The sequence below is a fragment of the Oncorhynchus gorbuscha genome, unplaced genomic scaffold, assembly GCF_021184085.1.
Source record: "Oncorhynchus gorbuscha isolate QuinsamMale2020 ecotype Even-year unplaced genomic scaffold, OgorEven_v1.0 Un_scaffold_1561, whole genome shotgun sequence".
In the NCBI taxonomy this organism is placed as follows: Eukaryota; Metazoa; Chordata; class Actinopteri; order Salmoniformes; family Salmonidae; genus Oncorhynchus; species Oncorhynchus gorbuscha.
In genome coordinates, this window is record NW_025746300.1 from 44,864 (window position 1) to 59,653 (window position 14,790).

At 43.4% G+C, this 14,790-nt stretch overlaps 1 protein-coding gene across 3 annotated transcripts; it reads right to left on the reverse strand.

The window, feature by feature from the left end:
* Nucleotides 1-10,234: 10,234 nt before the first annotated feature.
* On the reverse strand, nt 10,235-13,890 carry LOC124023236 (GDP-fucose transporter 1-like). Of its 3 annotated transcripts, XM_046337762.1 has the most exons (4): nt 13,704-13,890; nt 13,342-13,425; nt 12,717-13,225; nt 10,235-12,436 (listed from the first exon to the last, which is right to left on the reverse strand). In XM_046337762.1, exons 3-4 carry the CDS (start codon nt 13,192-13,194, stop codon nt 11,865-11,867), a joined length of 1,050 nt encoding a protein of 349 aa, XP_046193718.1. In that variant the 5' UTR covers nt 13,195-13,225; nt 13,342-13,425; nt 13,704-13,890; the 3' UTR covers nt 10,235-11,864. The 3 variants fall into 3 exon arrangements, with proteins under 3 accessions (XP_046193718.1, XP_046193717.1, XP_046193716.1); XM_046337761.1 differs by lacking the exon at nt 13,342-13,425 and having other exon boundaries at nt 13,704-13,889; XM_046337760.1 differs by lacking the exons at nt 13,342-13,425; nt 13,704-13,890 and having other exon boundaries at nt 12,717-13,335.
* Between the last annotated feature and the right edge of the window lie 900 nt (nt 13,891-14,790).

The window sequence follows — 14,790 nt, forward strand, 5'->3', positions numbered from 1 at the left end:
CACTCCCTAAAAACACAACCATATGGAACAACTCTTGGATAGCTTTTCACAATTCACTGATAAATTGGTCCACATGGAAAACTAAAGGCATAGAAAACATAACCTGGTAACAGGAAATGCATGTATTTCCATGAGGGAATTCAAAAGTAATTTTGGACTGACCAATGCAGATAGTTTCAAATCCATGCGACTTACATATCACAAAATGTTGATTCGATCCGAGCAAGCTTGGGGAAATCTTATTTGAGTCAGAAAAGGATGTTCATATTATAGGTAAGCCTTACAGAGAGCATATCCAACTGACTATCTCTTAGAAAAAAAATATAAACTATTGGAACCAAGATTTGAAAACAACTGATGTTGGCACAAGATGGAGGGACAGTTGAAGCATAACTAGTTAAACAAAATGTAACAAAACTGTAGGCTTCATCCAATATAAACAAATGTATAGAATGTATTATACAAGAAACAAAATTCACACATTCTACAGCACAAAGGCAGTGTCATGCCTTAAAGCTAACAGTGATTCAATAACCCATGTGTTCTGGGAATGCTAGAGTCCAAGAATTATGGGCGGAGCTACAAGAATGTCTGTTCAGAATTATTACAATGTAAAGTGATGTTTCATCCACCTGTCTGCATATTTCAATGACATGTGGGAGTGTAGTGACTCATCCAGCCAGTTGGGTCTCTTCTCATCTTGACATGTGGGAGTGTAGTGACTCATCCAGCCAGTTGGGTCTCTTCTCATCTTGACATGTGGGAGTGTAGTGAGATACTCATCCAGCCAGTTGGGTCTCTTCTCATCTTGACATGTGGGAGTGTAGTGAGATACTCATCCAGCCAGTTGGGTCTCTTCTCATCTTGACATGTGGGAGTGTAGTGACACATCCAGCCAGTTGGGTCTCTTCTCATCTTGACATGTGGGAGTGTAGTGAGATACTCATCCAGCCAGTTGGGTCTCTTCTCATCTTGACATGTGGGAGTGTAGTGACACATCCAGCCAGTTGGGTCTCTTCTCATCTTGACATGTGGGAGTGTAGTGAGATAATCATCCAGCCAGTTGGGTCTCTTCTCATCTTGACATGTGGGCCAGTTGGGTCTCTTCTCAGTGTAGTGACACATCCAGCCAGTTGGGTCTCTTCTCATCTTGACATGTGGGAGTGTAGTGACACATCCAGCCAGTTGGGTCTCTTCTCATCTTGACATGTGGGAGTGTAGTGACACATCCAGCCAGTTGGGTCTCTCTTGACATGTGGGAGTGTAGTGAGATACATCTTGACATCTTGATGTGGGAGTGTAGTGAGATACTCATCCAGCCGGTTGGGTCTCTTCTCATCTTGACATGTGGGAGTACTCATCCAGCCAGTTGGGTCTCTTCTCATCTTGACATGACTCATCCAGCCAGTTGGGTCTCTTCTCATCTTGACATGTGGGAGTGTAGTGAGATACTCATCCAGCCAGTTGATCTTGACATGTGGGAGTGTAGTGAGATACATCCAGCCAGTTGGGTCTCTTCTCATCTTGACATGTGGGAGTGTAGTGAGATACTCATCCAGCCAGTTGGGTCTCTTCTCATCTTGACATGTGGGAGTGTCCAGCCAGTGATCTTGACATCCAGCCAGTTGGGTCTCTTCTCATCTTGACATGTGGGAGTGTAGTGAGATAATCATCCAGCCAGTTGGGTCTCTTCTCATCTTGACATGTGGGAGTGGTGAGCCAGTTGGGTCTCTTCTCATCTTGACATGTGGGAGTGTAGTGACTCATCCAGCCAGTTGGGTCTCTTCTCATCTTGACATGTGGGAGTGTAGTGAGATAATCATCCAGCCAGTTGGGTCTCTTCTCATCTTGACATGTGGGAGTGGGAGCCAGTTGGGTCTCTTCTCATCTTGACATGTGGGAGAGTGAATCATCCAGCCAGTTGGGTCTCTTCTCATCTTGACATGTGGGAGTGTAGTGAGATACTCATCCAGCCAGTTGGGTCTTGACATGGGGAGTCTCTTCTCATCTTGACATGTGGGAGTGTAGTGAGATACTCATCCAGCCAGTTGGGTCTCTTCTCATCTTGACATGTGGGAGTGTAGTGAGATACTCATCCAGCCAGTTGGGTCTCTTCTCATCTTGACATGTGGGAGTGTAGTGAGATAATCATCCAGCCAGTTGGGTCTCTTCTCATCTTGACATGTGGGAGTGTAGTACTCATCCAGCCAGTTGGGTCTCTTCTCATCTTGACATGAGATACTCATCCAGCCAGTTGAGATACTCATCCAGCCAGTTCTCTTCTCATCTTGACATGGTCTCTTCTCCAGCCGGTTAAGGTCTCTTCTCTCTTGGGTCTCTTCTCATCTTGACATGTGGGAGTGTAGTGAGATACTCATCCAGCCAGTTGGGTCTCTTCTCCATTTGAAAAAAACATATAATAAAAACTTGGAAATCAATTAATCCGCCACCATTAACAGGATGGAAAAATGTAATGATTTATTATTAAAATAGAGTGGATGACTGAGAAAAACTAACCGGTACAATTGAAGGCCATGTGGAAAACAATAACGCGGCACTAGGGACAGGGGCGTGAGCAGAGATGTAGTGGTTGTTTGGGTGCGTTTGAAAATTCTTGTTCCTATGTTTGTATTTGGTGTGAAAAATGTAAATGTAAAGTAGTACTGGTTCTCGTTTAACTTGCTTTAGTGATAACGGATGATCATACAGGCCTGATAGTTCACAGCCGTTCTAGTAATGACTTCATTCTTATGAACAAGTAGGGAATCTCACAATATAATTTAGTCTAATCAACTACAGTGCTCAAATCATTAACCATTACTGGCTTGGAGAGAATGGATATTTCCCAAGGGCACAACCCCCCCCCCAGTTTTATAATTGGTATGTGAACCAATTAAAGCCAACAGAGTGCTTTAGGACCATGCTGACGCCTCTGAGAGGTCGGGTGGGCTATTTGGAGACACTGGACTCCACAGAGCGGCTGACAGGCTTGTGTGAAGGAAAAGCTTCTGGAAGGCTGGCTGGGACAGCTGGGACAGCACCGTAGAGATGAGCATAGTGCAGTGTACGCGTTGTGCTCTTTCACCGAGTTTTAAAATGAATAGAAACGGTCTACTTTAGTTGTGTGATATAGCTGACATGGTAACTGCTGTTTAACTTAAACAGAAAATAAGCTAAACTAGTGTTTATTCACAGCTAGTATTGTAACTGACATGTAACGTTAGGTAATATTTCATCCCATCTCGACTTGAAGTGAATGAATAAACTACGCTAGTGAGTAACTACCACAGCCAGGTCAGCGCCAGCCTCTAGTTATCTGTCAGTTAGCGACATGAGGTGTCTATTATTACTAATATCTGACAGCAATAGTTTGTATGGACATGTTTTGTAGCCTTTGTTTTGTCACGTTTCAGAAGTAAATTAACTTGGCAAGCTTTCACCAGGTTGATGTACCGCTAGAGAGAGCTGGCCAAAAGTTGGCTAACATGATCTATTATTTTTTGCCTCAAACAAACTAGATCTGAATCAAACGATGAAACCATCGGCCAATCGATTGAAGATTGATATTCTGACATTGATATTGTCAGTGCAATGTGAGTTGTATTAGTCAGTATGTCAAAGTAACGTTATTGATCTGTCAGTTTCCCTAGCTAATTCCCTACTTTTCCCACACGGACACAGTAATAAAACAGCTTCTGACGTTACAGGCTTCACTATTATGGTGCACAGTAGAGGTCTGAGCGAAATGAAGAATCCCGCTGGTTTTCTGTCCAACTCCCAGCCGCTACCGCTAGAACGGGTCCCAAACCAAACCGCAGTCCCATAATGTTATTTTAAGCGTATGTGACGCAGCTCACTTGCCAGTCATGGTCCCAGCAATTTTGCGCCCTATATAGGTCATATCAAAATGCGCCAAAATAACTTAAGAAATAGGTTAAATTACCAGAGATTCTCACATGGCCCTTACATTGTATTACTGAGCTATTACAGCCAATATACTAGATGTAGATTGAAGAGAACAGAGACGCAGACACTTGCACTTTCTGTTGAGCTATTTTTATAGCCTACCTTTTAACAGTGGGAAGACGGAGAAATATGGGTGATCAATATTTAGGGCTATTTCTAGGCAATGTAGTAAACTATAACCTAATCATAGGCCTATTTAGGAAGTACATTTCCTTGTAAAGATAACTGTCCCGTGCTTCTCCGTCCAGCCTACTCTATTTAACTGAGACCACATGTGCACCTGATCTGGCAGGTATGGCTACTGAACTGGAGGCAGCGAGAATGAGCGACACCTGCTACGTTTTGCAGTCCTATAGTATACAGCCTATAGGATACAGCCTACCCTTTAGCAGGACGATTTACAGGCATATAAATGGGTATTACAGGCATATAAATGGGTATTACAGGCATATAAATGGGTATTACAGGCATATAAATGGGTAATCCATACGTATTGATAATAAAAAGGCGCACTTGAACTCTTATGCCAAACTTGGAGAGGTAGGTTACTGAAGTTGAAGCAGCGAATTCTGAGTGGATAATGCGAAGACTATGTGATTTTAATACAATAGGTAGGCGAACGCATACAAAGCAGAGAGGACCGTTTCAAAAGAATCTGCGGGACAACAAAAATATTTTCATCACAAAGTCGTCTGTCTGACAGCCCGCTCCCGCCTGCAGCATGAACAATGCTGACAGTGCCGCAAAGATCTCTGTCGCGACCGCAGACATCCCGCAGGAATTCAGCCTTCTAGTGCTCATCATGTTTTAGCAGGATCAGATGATGACAGGGGTCCCAGCAGGGTCAAACAGCCAGGGAAGACCAGTCTATGGAGCTCAGTGAATATTGCAGTATATTCAGTGAATAATTCAAAGTTCCATCTTGAATTGATGGGTAGACCTACAGTAGGTACAGGACAGCATGTTAAGCTTAAAGCTACAGTCTGGGATCTGGGAACAACAGTCATTTCAATTATTGCACCATTGATTCTATTTTTGGATAATATAATGTATAAATGTACACCAAGGTAATTCTTTGTCATGCCTCATTTTAGGAGGATCAGATGGTGACAGGGATCTCAGCAGAGTCAGGCAGCCAGGGAAGACCAGTCTGATGGAGGTGAAGTGAATTTTTATAGATACAACACTTGATTATTTCTGTCCAGAAAACACTGGCAGATAATGCCAAGAGTGTGCAAAGCTCTCAAGGCAAATGATGGCAAATGAGACCAGTGGAAATCTGTCCTTGGTCTGATTGAGTCCAAATTTTAGATTTTTGGTTCCAACCTCTGTGTCTTTGTGAGACACAGAGCAGGTGATCTATCTCTGCATGTGTGGTTCCTACCGTGAAGCATGGAGGAGGACGTGTGATGGTGCTTTGCTGGTGACATCATCTGATTTATTTAGAATTCATGGCACACTTAACCAGCATGGCTACCACAGCATTCTTCAGCAATACATCATCCCATCTGGGTTTTCAACAGGACAATGACTCAACACACTTCCAGGCTGTGTAAGGGCTATCTGACCAAGGAGGGTGATGGAGTGCTGCATCAGATAACCTGGCCTCAACCCAGTTGAGATTGTTAGGGATGAGTTGGACCGCAGAGGGAAGGAAAAGCAGCCAACAAGTGCTCAGAATATATGGGAACTCCAAGACTTTTTGAAAAGTATTCCAGGTGAAGCTGATTGAGACAATGCCAAGTGTGCAAAGCTGTCATCAAGGCAAAGGGTGGCTACTTTAAAGAACCTCAAATATAACATTTCCTTGGATTTGTTTACTACATGTTTCCACGTGTGTTATTTCATAGTTTCGATGTCTCCACTATCATTCTACAATGTAGAAAATAGTAAAAATAAAGAAAAACACTTGAGTGAGTAGGTATGTCCAAACTTTTGACTGGTACTGTATATCTTTACAGAAAAATATATGGGGGATTGACAATTATGCAGACAACTACATTGATGGAATATTATCGGCAGCGTTGGACGTTGGACTAGTAACAGAAAGGTTGCAAGATCGAATCCCGAGCTAAAAATCTGTCATTCTGCCCCTGAACAAGGCAGTTAACCCACTGTTCCTAGGCTGTAAATAAGAATTTGTTCTTAACTGACTTGCCTCGTTTAATAAAGGTAAAATAGGGTTAACGTTGAATAGAAAATGATGCAATTTGCTACAGGATCACTGGCAAGTGAAGTGGAAGTCAAGTGGGTCCTTCAAATCTTATAGTGGGGGGCCAGATAACGTTGCAGGCAGCCATGTTTGACAAGGTTTGTGATTCAATCTCATGTTGTATTTGTCGCAACACACATACTTCCACACAAAACATTAGGTATCCTACGCCCACACTGTCCTGCTACCCAGCCGACAGAGATTAGGGGAGTCCGTGAGAATAACTTCTTCCCGCCCTCCCTCGAGATAGGGAGAGACCCTGGGAAGTTCTCAGTGCCCCAGCCAAGGTCGGCACTGAATCTTGCTCAGACAGTCTGTTATCAAGATACTAGACATATTGTCACCAAAACATTAATTCTGACTAAGAACTACACTCCCGGATATATAATTCTACTGACTAAAACCACACACAGCATTACAGTAATCTAATGATTCTAATCAATTTCATACAACCATATGGTTTCAGAGTGTAATATTCTAATCATTGATTAAAACATATCCCACAACACAAGGCACTGTCAGCACCGTCCAATGCTTCTTGCCACGCTGGATTATCATACAGTCTCAAACCTTTACGAAACCAATGGACAGACGTGATTGAAATAAAGTCCCTTCAAAAAGTAACGAAGTTTAATTTAATTATGGCAAAACTATTCCCATATTTTGCGACGGAACTCTTGGCATCCACCACGTTACGTAATCAACCTAGTTGTGGCACATTCAACAACACTGGACATGATCTGCCCCTTCCCTCTCATCTTCCATTGGCTGCAAAACAGCATGTGCAGTAGTATTAGAATTAGCAGGATGTTGTTGGTTCATTGGTTGTTCAACACGTGTAGTCACCACCCATAGACTTACGTCTCCACCCAATGGTTTATATATGCACTAGAATATATTTAGGAAAGAAGAAATTAGAGAGGACTTCAATAAAAAAAGGGAAATCACCTGGCCCTGATGGCCTGTCAGTTGAAATCACCTGGCCCTGATGGCCTGTCAGTTGAAATCACCTGGCCCTGATGGCCTGTCAGTTGAAATCACCTGGCCCTGATGGCCTGTCAGTTGAAATCACCTGGCCCTGATGGCCTGTCAGTTGAAACACCTGGCCCTGATGGCCTGTCAGTTGAAATCACCTGGCCCTGATGGCCTGTCAGTTGAAATCACCTGGCCCTGATGGCCTGTCAGTTGAAATCACCTGGCCCTGATGGCCTGTCAGTTGAAATCACCTGGCCCTGATGGCCTGTCAGTTGAAATCACCTGGCCCTGATGGCCTGTCAGTTGAAATCACCTGGCCCTGATGGCCTGTCAGTTGAAATCACCTGGCCCTGATGGCCTGTCAGTTGAAATCACCTGGCCCTGATGGCCTGTCAGTTGAAATCACCTGGCCCTGATGGCCTGTCAGTTGAAACCACCTGGCCCTGATGGCCTGTCAGTTGAAATCACCTGGCCCTGATGGCCTGTCAATTGAAATCACCTGGCCCCGATGGCCTGTCAGTTGAAATCACCTGGCCCCGATGGCCTGTCAGTTGAAATCACCTGGCCCTGATGGCCTGTCAGTTGAAAGCACCTGGCCCTGATGGCCTGTCAGTTGAAATCACCTGGCCCTGATGGCCTGTCAGTTGAATTCTATAGACAGTTTTGGGAGTTACTAGAAGACCTGATTTTCAATATGTTTCAAGATTGCATTAAAAATGGGGAAATGGTCTCCACTATGAAACAGGGCCTTATTTCACTGATTCCGAAGCCCGATAAAGACCCTTCTCTCATTGACAATCAGGTTACTAGTCCAATTTTTCTCATTGAATTGAATTATCTTATTAAAACATGAACCCTAGTGAATAACAACACGAATAACATCTTCCTGAATCATTATATTAATATATTTTCAGAGTGAATACAATTGCACTAAAATTGTTTATTTTTTGTATTATATTATTGATATTTTTTGTATGTTTGAGTATTTTCCTGTTAATACCTGTGTTTTGTTTTGTTAGACATGTTTGATGTAGCAATGTAAGTATATTTTTGTATTATGAATAAAAATAAGTAAATTAAGAAATGGGCGAGGGAGGAAGGAATACTCTACTACTCTAATACTCTACTACAATACTCTAATACTCTACTACAATACTCTAATACTCTAATACTCTACTAACAAAAAAGCAGTTAGAATTCTAAGTGTATGTATGTCCCATAAGGTCCTTGTGTAATGTGATATTGTACCCCCTAGTCCAATTGGCATTTGTATATTATTCATATATAATTGTGTTCCCACATGTACTTCCTGTATTGGTTTGTTGTTAATAAAAAAATAACAAAAAAATTAAAACAGGCACACCACCATAAACATTCCAAAATAACCTTGGGTGTTGGGATTGAGAGACAGGTCTACCACCATCAACATTCCAAAATAACCTTGGGTGTTGGGATTGAGAGACAGGTCTACCACCATCAACATTCCAAAATAACCTTGGGTGTTGGGATTGAGAGACAGGTCTACCACCATCAACATTCCAAAATAACCTTGGGTGTTGGGATTGAGAGACAGGTCTACCACCATCAACATTCCAAAATAACCTTGGGTGTTGGGATTGAGAGACAGGTCTACCACCATCAACATTCCAAAATAACCTTGGGTGTTGGGATTGAGAGACAGGTCTACCACCATCAACATTCCAAAATAACCTTGGGTGTTGGGATTGAGAGACAGGTCTACCACCATCAACATTCCAAAATAACCTTGGGTGTTGGGATTGAGAGACAGGTCTACCACCATCAACATTCCAAAATAACCTTGGGTGTTGGGATTGAGAGACAGGTCTACCACCATCAACATTCCAAAATAACCTTGGGTGTTGGGATTGAGAGACAGGTCTACCACCATCAACATTCCAAAATAACCTTGGGTGTTGGGATTGAAAGACAGGTCTACCACAACATCAAAATAACATTCCAAAAACATAAAATAACCTTGGGTGTTGGGATTGAGAGACAGGTCTACCACCATCAACATTCCAAAATAACCTTGGGTGTTGGGATTGAGAGACAGGTCTACCACCATCAAAATAACATTCAGGTCAAAATAACCTTGGGTGTTGGGATTGAGAGACAGGCACTCCACCATCAACATTCCAAAATAACCTTGGGTGTTGGGATTGAGAGACAGGTCTACCACCATCAACATTCCAAAATAACCTTGGGTGTTGGGATTGAGAGACAGGTCTACCACCATCAACATTCCAAAATAACCTTGGGTGTTGGGATTGAGAGACAGGCACTCCACCATCAACATTCCAAAATAACCTTGGGTGTTGGGATTGAGAGACAGGTTTACCACCATCAACATTCCAAAATAACCTTGGGTGTTGGGATTGAGAGACAGGTCTAACACCATCAACATTCCAAAATAACCTTGGGATTGAGAGACAGGCACTCCACCATCAACATTCCAAAATAACCTTGGGTGTTGGGATTGAGAGACAGGTCTACCACCATCAACATTCCAAAATAACCTTGGGATTGAGAGACAGGCACTCCACCATCAACATTCCAAAATAACCTTGGGTGTTGGGATTGAGAGACAGGTCTACCACCATCAACATTCCAAAATAACCTTGGGTGTTGGGATGACCGTGAGAAAGCAACTTCAGCCAGATGGTACTTGGACACTACCAGTGTGAGGGACTAATGCTGCTTAGGCATCTAACTACAGCCAGATGGCACCCTCTGACCATACCAGTGTGAGGGACTGACAGAGGTACTCATTCCTTTATACTGGTGCCATCTAGTGTCAGCTTTGTGTTTAGTAGCTTCTGGACCAAGTCTTCACGGACCGATTCCAATCGGTTTAACTGCGTAGGTCTGACACCATTAACTACCTCAGCTCTTCTCAGTTGACCAAACCCCTAGAAGAGGTGGTTTCTGCTCTGGCATATAAGCAAGTGAAGTATTGTTCTGTGTAAAAAATACATTTAAAAAAAGGAAGATTTATGCTTGATCATGAATGCAGATAAAATAACACATTTACAAGAGGAAAGTAGAGAGGCGAGTAACAAGTTATGATTAACAGAATGTCCATTTATATTTCTGAAGTGCACATAAAAAAGAGTCACATCACTGAATAACTTCATATTTTCTAAAATAAATCTGTATCTTTTCTTAAAAACGCAATACCCGTCTATGTCGGCTAACCAGCTCTGAAATCCCATGTCCGGTATCTTCCAACACACTACAAACCCCGAGCAACAAATATATAGAAGAAAAACAGACTTTGTGTCAAGTGGACGCAGAAGCAAAACCTGAAATCTGAAAGACCCACATTTTAGGATCTCTCAGATCACCAGCCTTGAGTCTTTCTATGTAAATTCCTTTTCTCGTGTCCCATTTCCTTATATCTCATTGGTCTGAAATGATGACACTACAGAAGAGGACAAGCAGAGATAACTTTAGGAAATGAGGGTGTTTTAGAGTGCAGGGTCTCAACCCAGCACTGAGACAGGAAGGAGTTATGACATCATAATGATGATGCTCCCGCAGGCCACTTGGCCGGTTACCCAACAGTTTTCCTTCATGATTGAAGTTTCATGACACAGACAATACATCAACACAGACATTATCTTTAACATTCCTTCTATAATCTGTTACTTTTCAAGAAAAAAACACACAAAATAAACAGCCATAGAAAATCTCCATCTCAGGGCATAAACAGTTCAGATTACATCCTTTGTTGTCAATTATTCTAATTGTAGTGCCCCTACTGAAGCCAGAGAGAATCAACCATCTCTTTGACGGTTTTCACTTGTATCACCTACAGTGTCACTGCTTCAAAGATATAACGTAAAGCGGTCCATAAAACCAGCACTGGCTTAATCACTTATTAACTTCGGTGAGCGATTGTAACCTTACAGTCGGTCTCCACCCTCCATATGCAAACTGTATACCCAACATAAGAGCCCCACTTGCCAGAAAACTGTCATATTGCAGTTTTGCGTCACATTACTGATGACACATACAGGCTAACAGGAAAGTCACTTGATTTAGATACTTCCTGCAGACATATGAATAATGTTCTGAAAGAAGAGACAGGAATGATTTAGGTTATAATTCATGACCCTCCATACACTGAATAATTAACAGAATTGGACAAAATAACCTTCTAAGGAAATGATAAAACAATAAGGTCCCACTGAGTAACAAAACAACCCCGTAGCCTTCCTACACCTCTGTTTGTGTTACTATAGTAACGTTCATTTATATTGACAGCACACAGCCCAACTGTTCCAACAGAACATCCCTGTAGAAACAACTCTGTGGTTAGGCCTTAGTGTTTACATTGTCTTCTGTCATCAGCGGGTCAACGTCCCCACCACCATGGCAGAAGGTCATCCTCATCCTGCTATACCCCCGGGTCACCACCACGGTGGAAGGTCATCCTAGTCCCACTATACCCCCGGGTCACCACCACCGCGGTGGAAGTTCATCCTAGTCCCACTATACCCCCGGGTCACCACCACCGCGGTGGAAGGTCATCCTAGTCCCACTATACCCCCGGGTCACCACCACCGCGGTGGAAGGTCATCCTAGTCCCACTATACCCCCGGGTCACCACCACCGTGGTGGAAGGTCATCCTAGTCCCACTATACCCCCAGGTCACCACCACCGTGGTGGAAGGTCATCCTAGTCCCACTATACCCCGGCATCACTCTTCTCCCCTAGCAGTTTCTCTTTGGACTCCTCCTGGGGAATATGGACCTTCTTCATCTCCATGCCTTTGACCCAGGTGTAGGCAGAAGACCCACCAAGGACCATCAGGTTACTAGTCCACCACAGGAAACTTTTACTGGACTGGTTATAGACCACAGCGATGACCGTCTGAGCGCAGGCCTTGGCCGTCCCCGACACGTTGTGCGTGAGCGGACTCGTGAACTTGATTTGGAGGCCCGTCACGTAGCCGATGGCGAAACCGAACACGCCGCCCAGCGTCATCATGCCCCAGAATGTAGGGTCACCCAGGCGGCTGAAATGGACGAGGTGGCCGACCTCACCGAAGACGAGGATGAGTGGGAGGAAGAGGATGCAGGCGTTGATGTTGTTGTAGAAGGAGAGCTTCCAGATGTTTCCGTCTACCGCCGGCATGACCCGCTTGGTGAAGATGGCATTGAGGGAGACGCAGGCGCTGGCCAGCACACCGAAAAACACACCCGCCCACGACAGGGAGCCCGCCACACCTTCCTGGTCCACACCCAACCAGAATCCACCTAATAGGAGGGACAGACAAAGAAAGAAGCATTAACATGGTCCTTCAGCAGCAATACCTTATGTTCAATATATGGTCAATACAGGTGTGGCCCATGTAGGAATGTATTAACCTGTGGTGCAATTATAGAGAAGTGTGAGGTTACTTATTATTGGTTACCTGGGAGGAAGGACGTTGTCTAACCAGCCTGGCTTGGGTATATGCCTTAGACATGAGAACTTTCTAGAAAGTCAAAGTACTCGCATAAGGCCAGATATAGGTTAGTTATTATTACCACCTACCTAGAATAATTCCACAACACAGGATGGCGTAGAAGGACGTGGTCTGCTTGAGGATCACGTAGGAGAGTAGAACGTTGAAGACTGTGCTGAGTGACCTGCCGACAGTGTAGAAGGCCACCCCTACATGCTTCAGGCACAAGTTGTTGAAGGTTATCATTCCAATGAACACGATGGACAGGGGTAGAACCTCCCGGCATACCTTTAGGTCGAATTTGACGGAGGGGAAGTCGATGACACCCGGACATAAGTGGGATAGCAAGTGCATGCCATAGCACAGTCCGACAGTCACAAGGCACTGGTAAAATGTCACAAATAGCGGCGCGTCCAAATCTTTACTGTCTAGCAAGTAGTTATTTAAGAACACCATGGTTATTGAAATGAACCAATAAAGTACGACCACACCACCTATTTTGATGGCTTTAAGTAGAAACGTCTCGCCTTTTCCTTCTTCCGTGGTGTCCGATCCTGCTAGAGCCATTCTCAAGATGTTCGAGCGTTTCAACTGCACCCTGTTCATGATTGAAATCATGGAGGAAGGATATAGAATAGGTTAAAGTAAGATAATTGCAACACGCTGCTACAAAGTAACAGTGTACCTATTACCTTCGACCTATCGGATACAAACAATGAACGCCGTCCTCCGATTACGTGACAACTTCCTGGACAATATGCGGTACATTTTTTTTAAAGAGACAGTGCTACATTAATCCTGCAATGAGAAACAATTCAACTTGAAGCCCGAACGCAATATGCACATGTGAGTTCAGTCAGACAGAAGTGTAGCCTAATATCGACTGAACAATACTATCGGAATGAGCGGATATGTTTATGCTACATGACACTCCTAGGACACACGTAGCAGCCCATCAATATCAATCGGCCCACATTCCTAGATCACATTCAGACACCTTTTAAATAATGATGAGTTACTGATTTCTCTATATTTGTCTCTACAATATTACGATTCCCATCTCAATAATGCCTTACCTTAGTTGCCGTCAATATCTTTAAAATGTTCACCAGCTGGAGACGTGACTTTTGCCACTATAGGACGAGGAACGAGGAAGTAAACGAATCATACAATATTTCTCGTCTAGTTTTACTCCTCCCACAGGTCCGGGTTGAAACACCCCTTTCTTGCTTTTCCTGATTTTCCACCAGTGTGACAGAGACACCTGTGTCTCTATACTACAGCCTAGTCCAGGTATGGGGAGCTCACTCACCCAATTCTCTGTCATTCATGCCTCGCCCTATGGTCATTCACTTCATCCACACACATAAGCCCAGTAGGCTATTGTTACGGGAATTCCAGGTTAACAGATAAAGTCAATCTAATGCAACAATTCAGGGATACGCCTCCAGAACAGAATCAGAGAAAATGTCTATGCCTCTTCACAATAGCGCCGAATGTTCTGTAAACACCATCCCGAGAGGCTTGTAGGGAGCTTGAAGTCACAACATCACCTGCTACGGAATCACACAGTGTCACAGACTCACGGATACATTATCAGCGTGTCCTCGAATCCAGTCTGGTATCAACTTTAGCAATAACATTCAACCCTGGGAGACGTGATAATGGCAGTTGTACGGGTCAACGTTAGAACATCAGTAATTAGTTACAGCAGATTATTATAGACGAACAAGTAAACAACTACTTCATTACTAAATATGGTATCAATCCACATCTACAGTAAATCAAATACAGGAAAATCATTTATCAAATGATTGCCCATTACAGCTATAAAACATATGTTGGTGCTTGCTTGACGAAAATGCTAAAACCACAATATTTCCAGATTTAAAAAAGCCTAATGAAATATTACCCGTTGATATTGAATAATGGTGTTAATAAAACTGTCTCATCCTAATTATAACACAATGGGGTGTGGCCCCAACCCTCCGTCAGGAGATCCAAACCTCTAAGAGGTTGAATCAAATCCAATTGTATTGGTCACATTCACATGGTTAGTACATGTTAATGCGAGTGTAGCGAAATGCTTGTGCTGCTACTTCCGACAGTGCAGCAATATCTAACATGTAATCTAACAATTCCACAACAACTACCTAGGTGTTG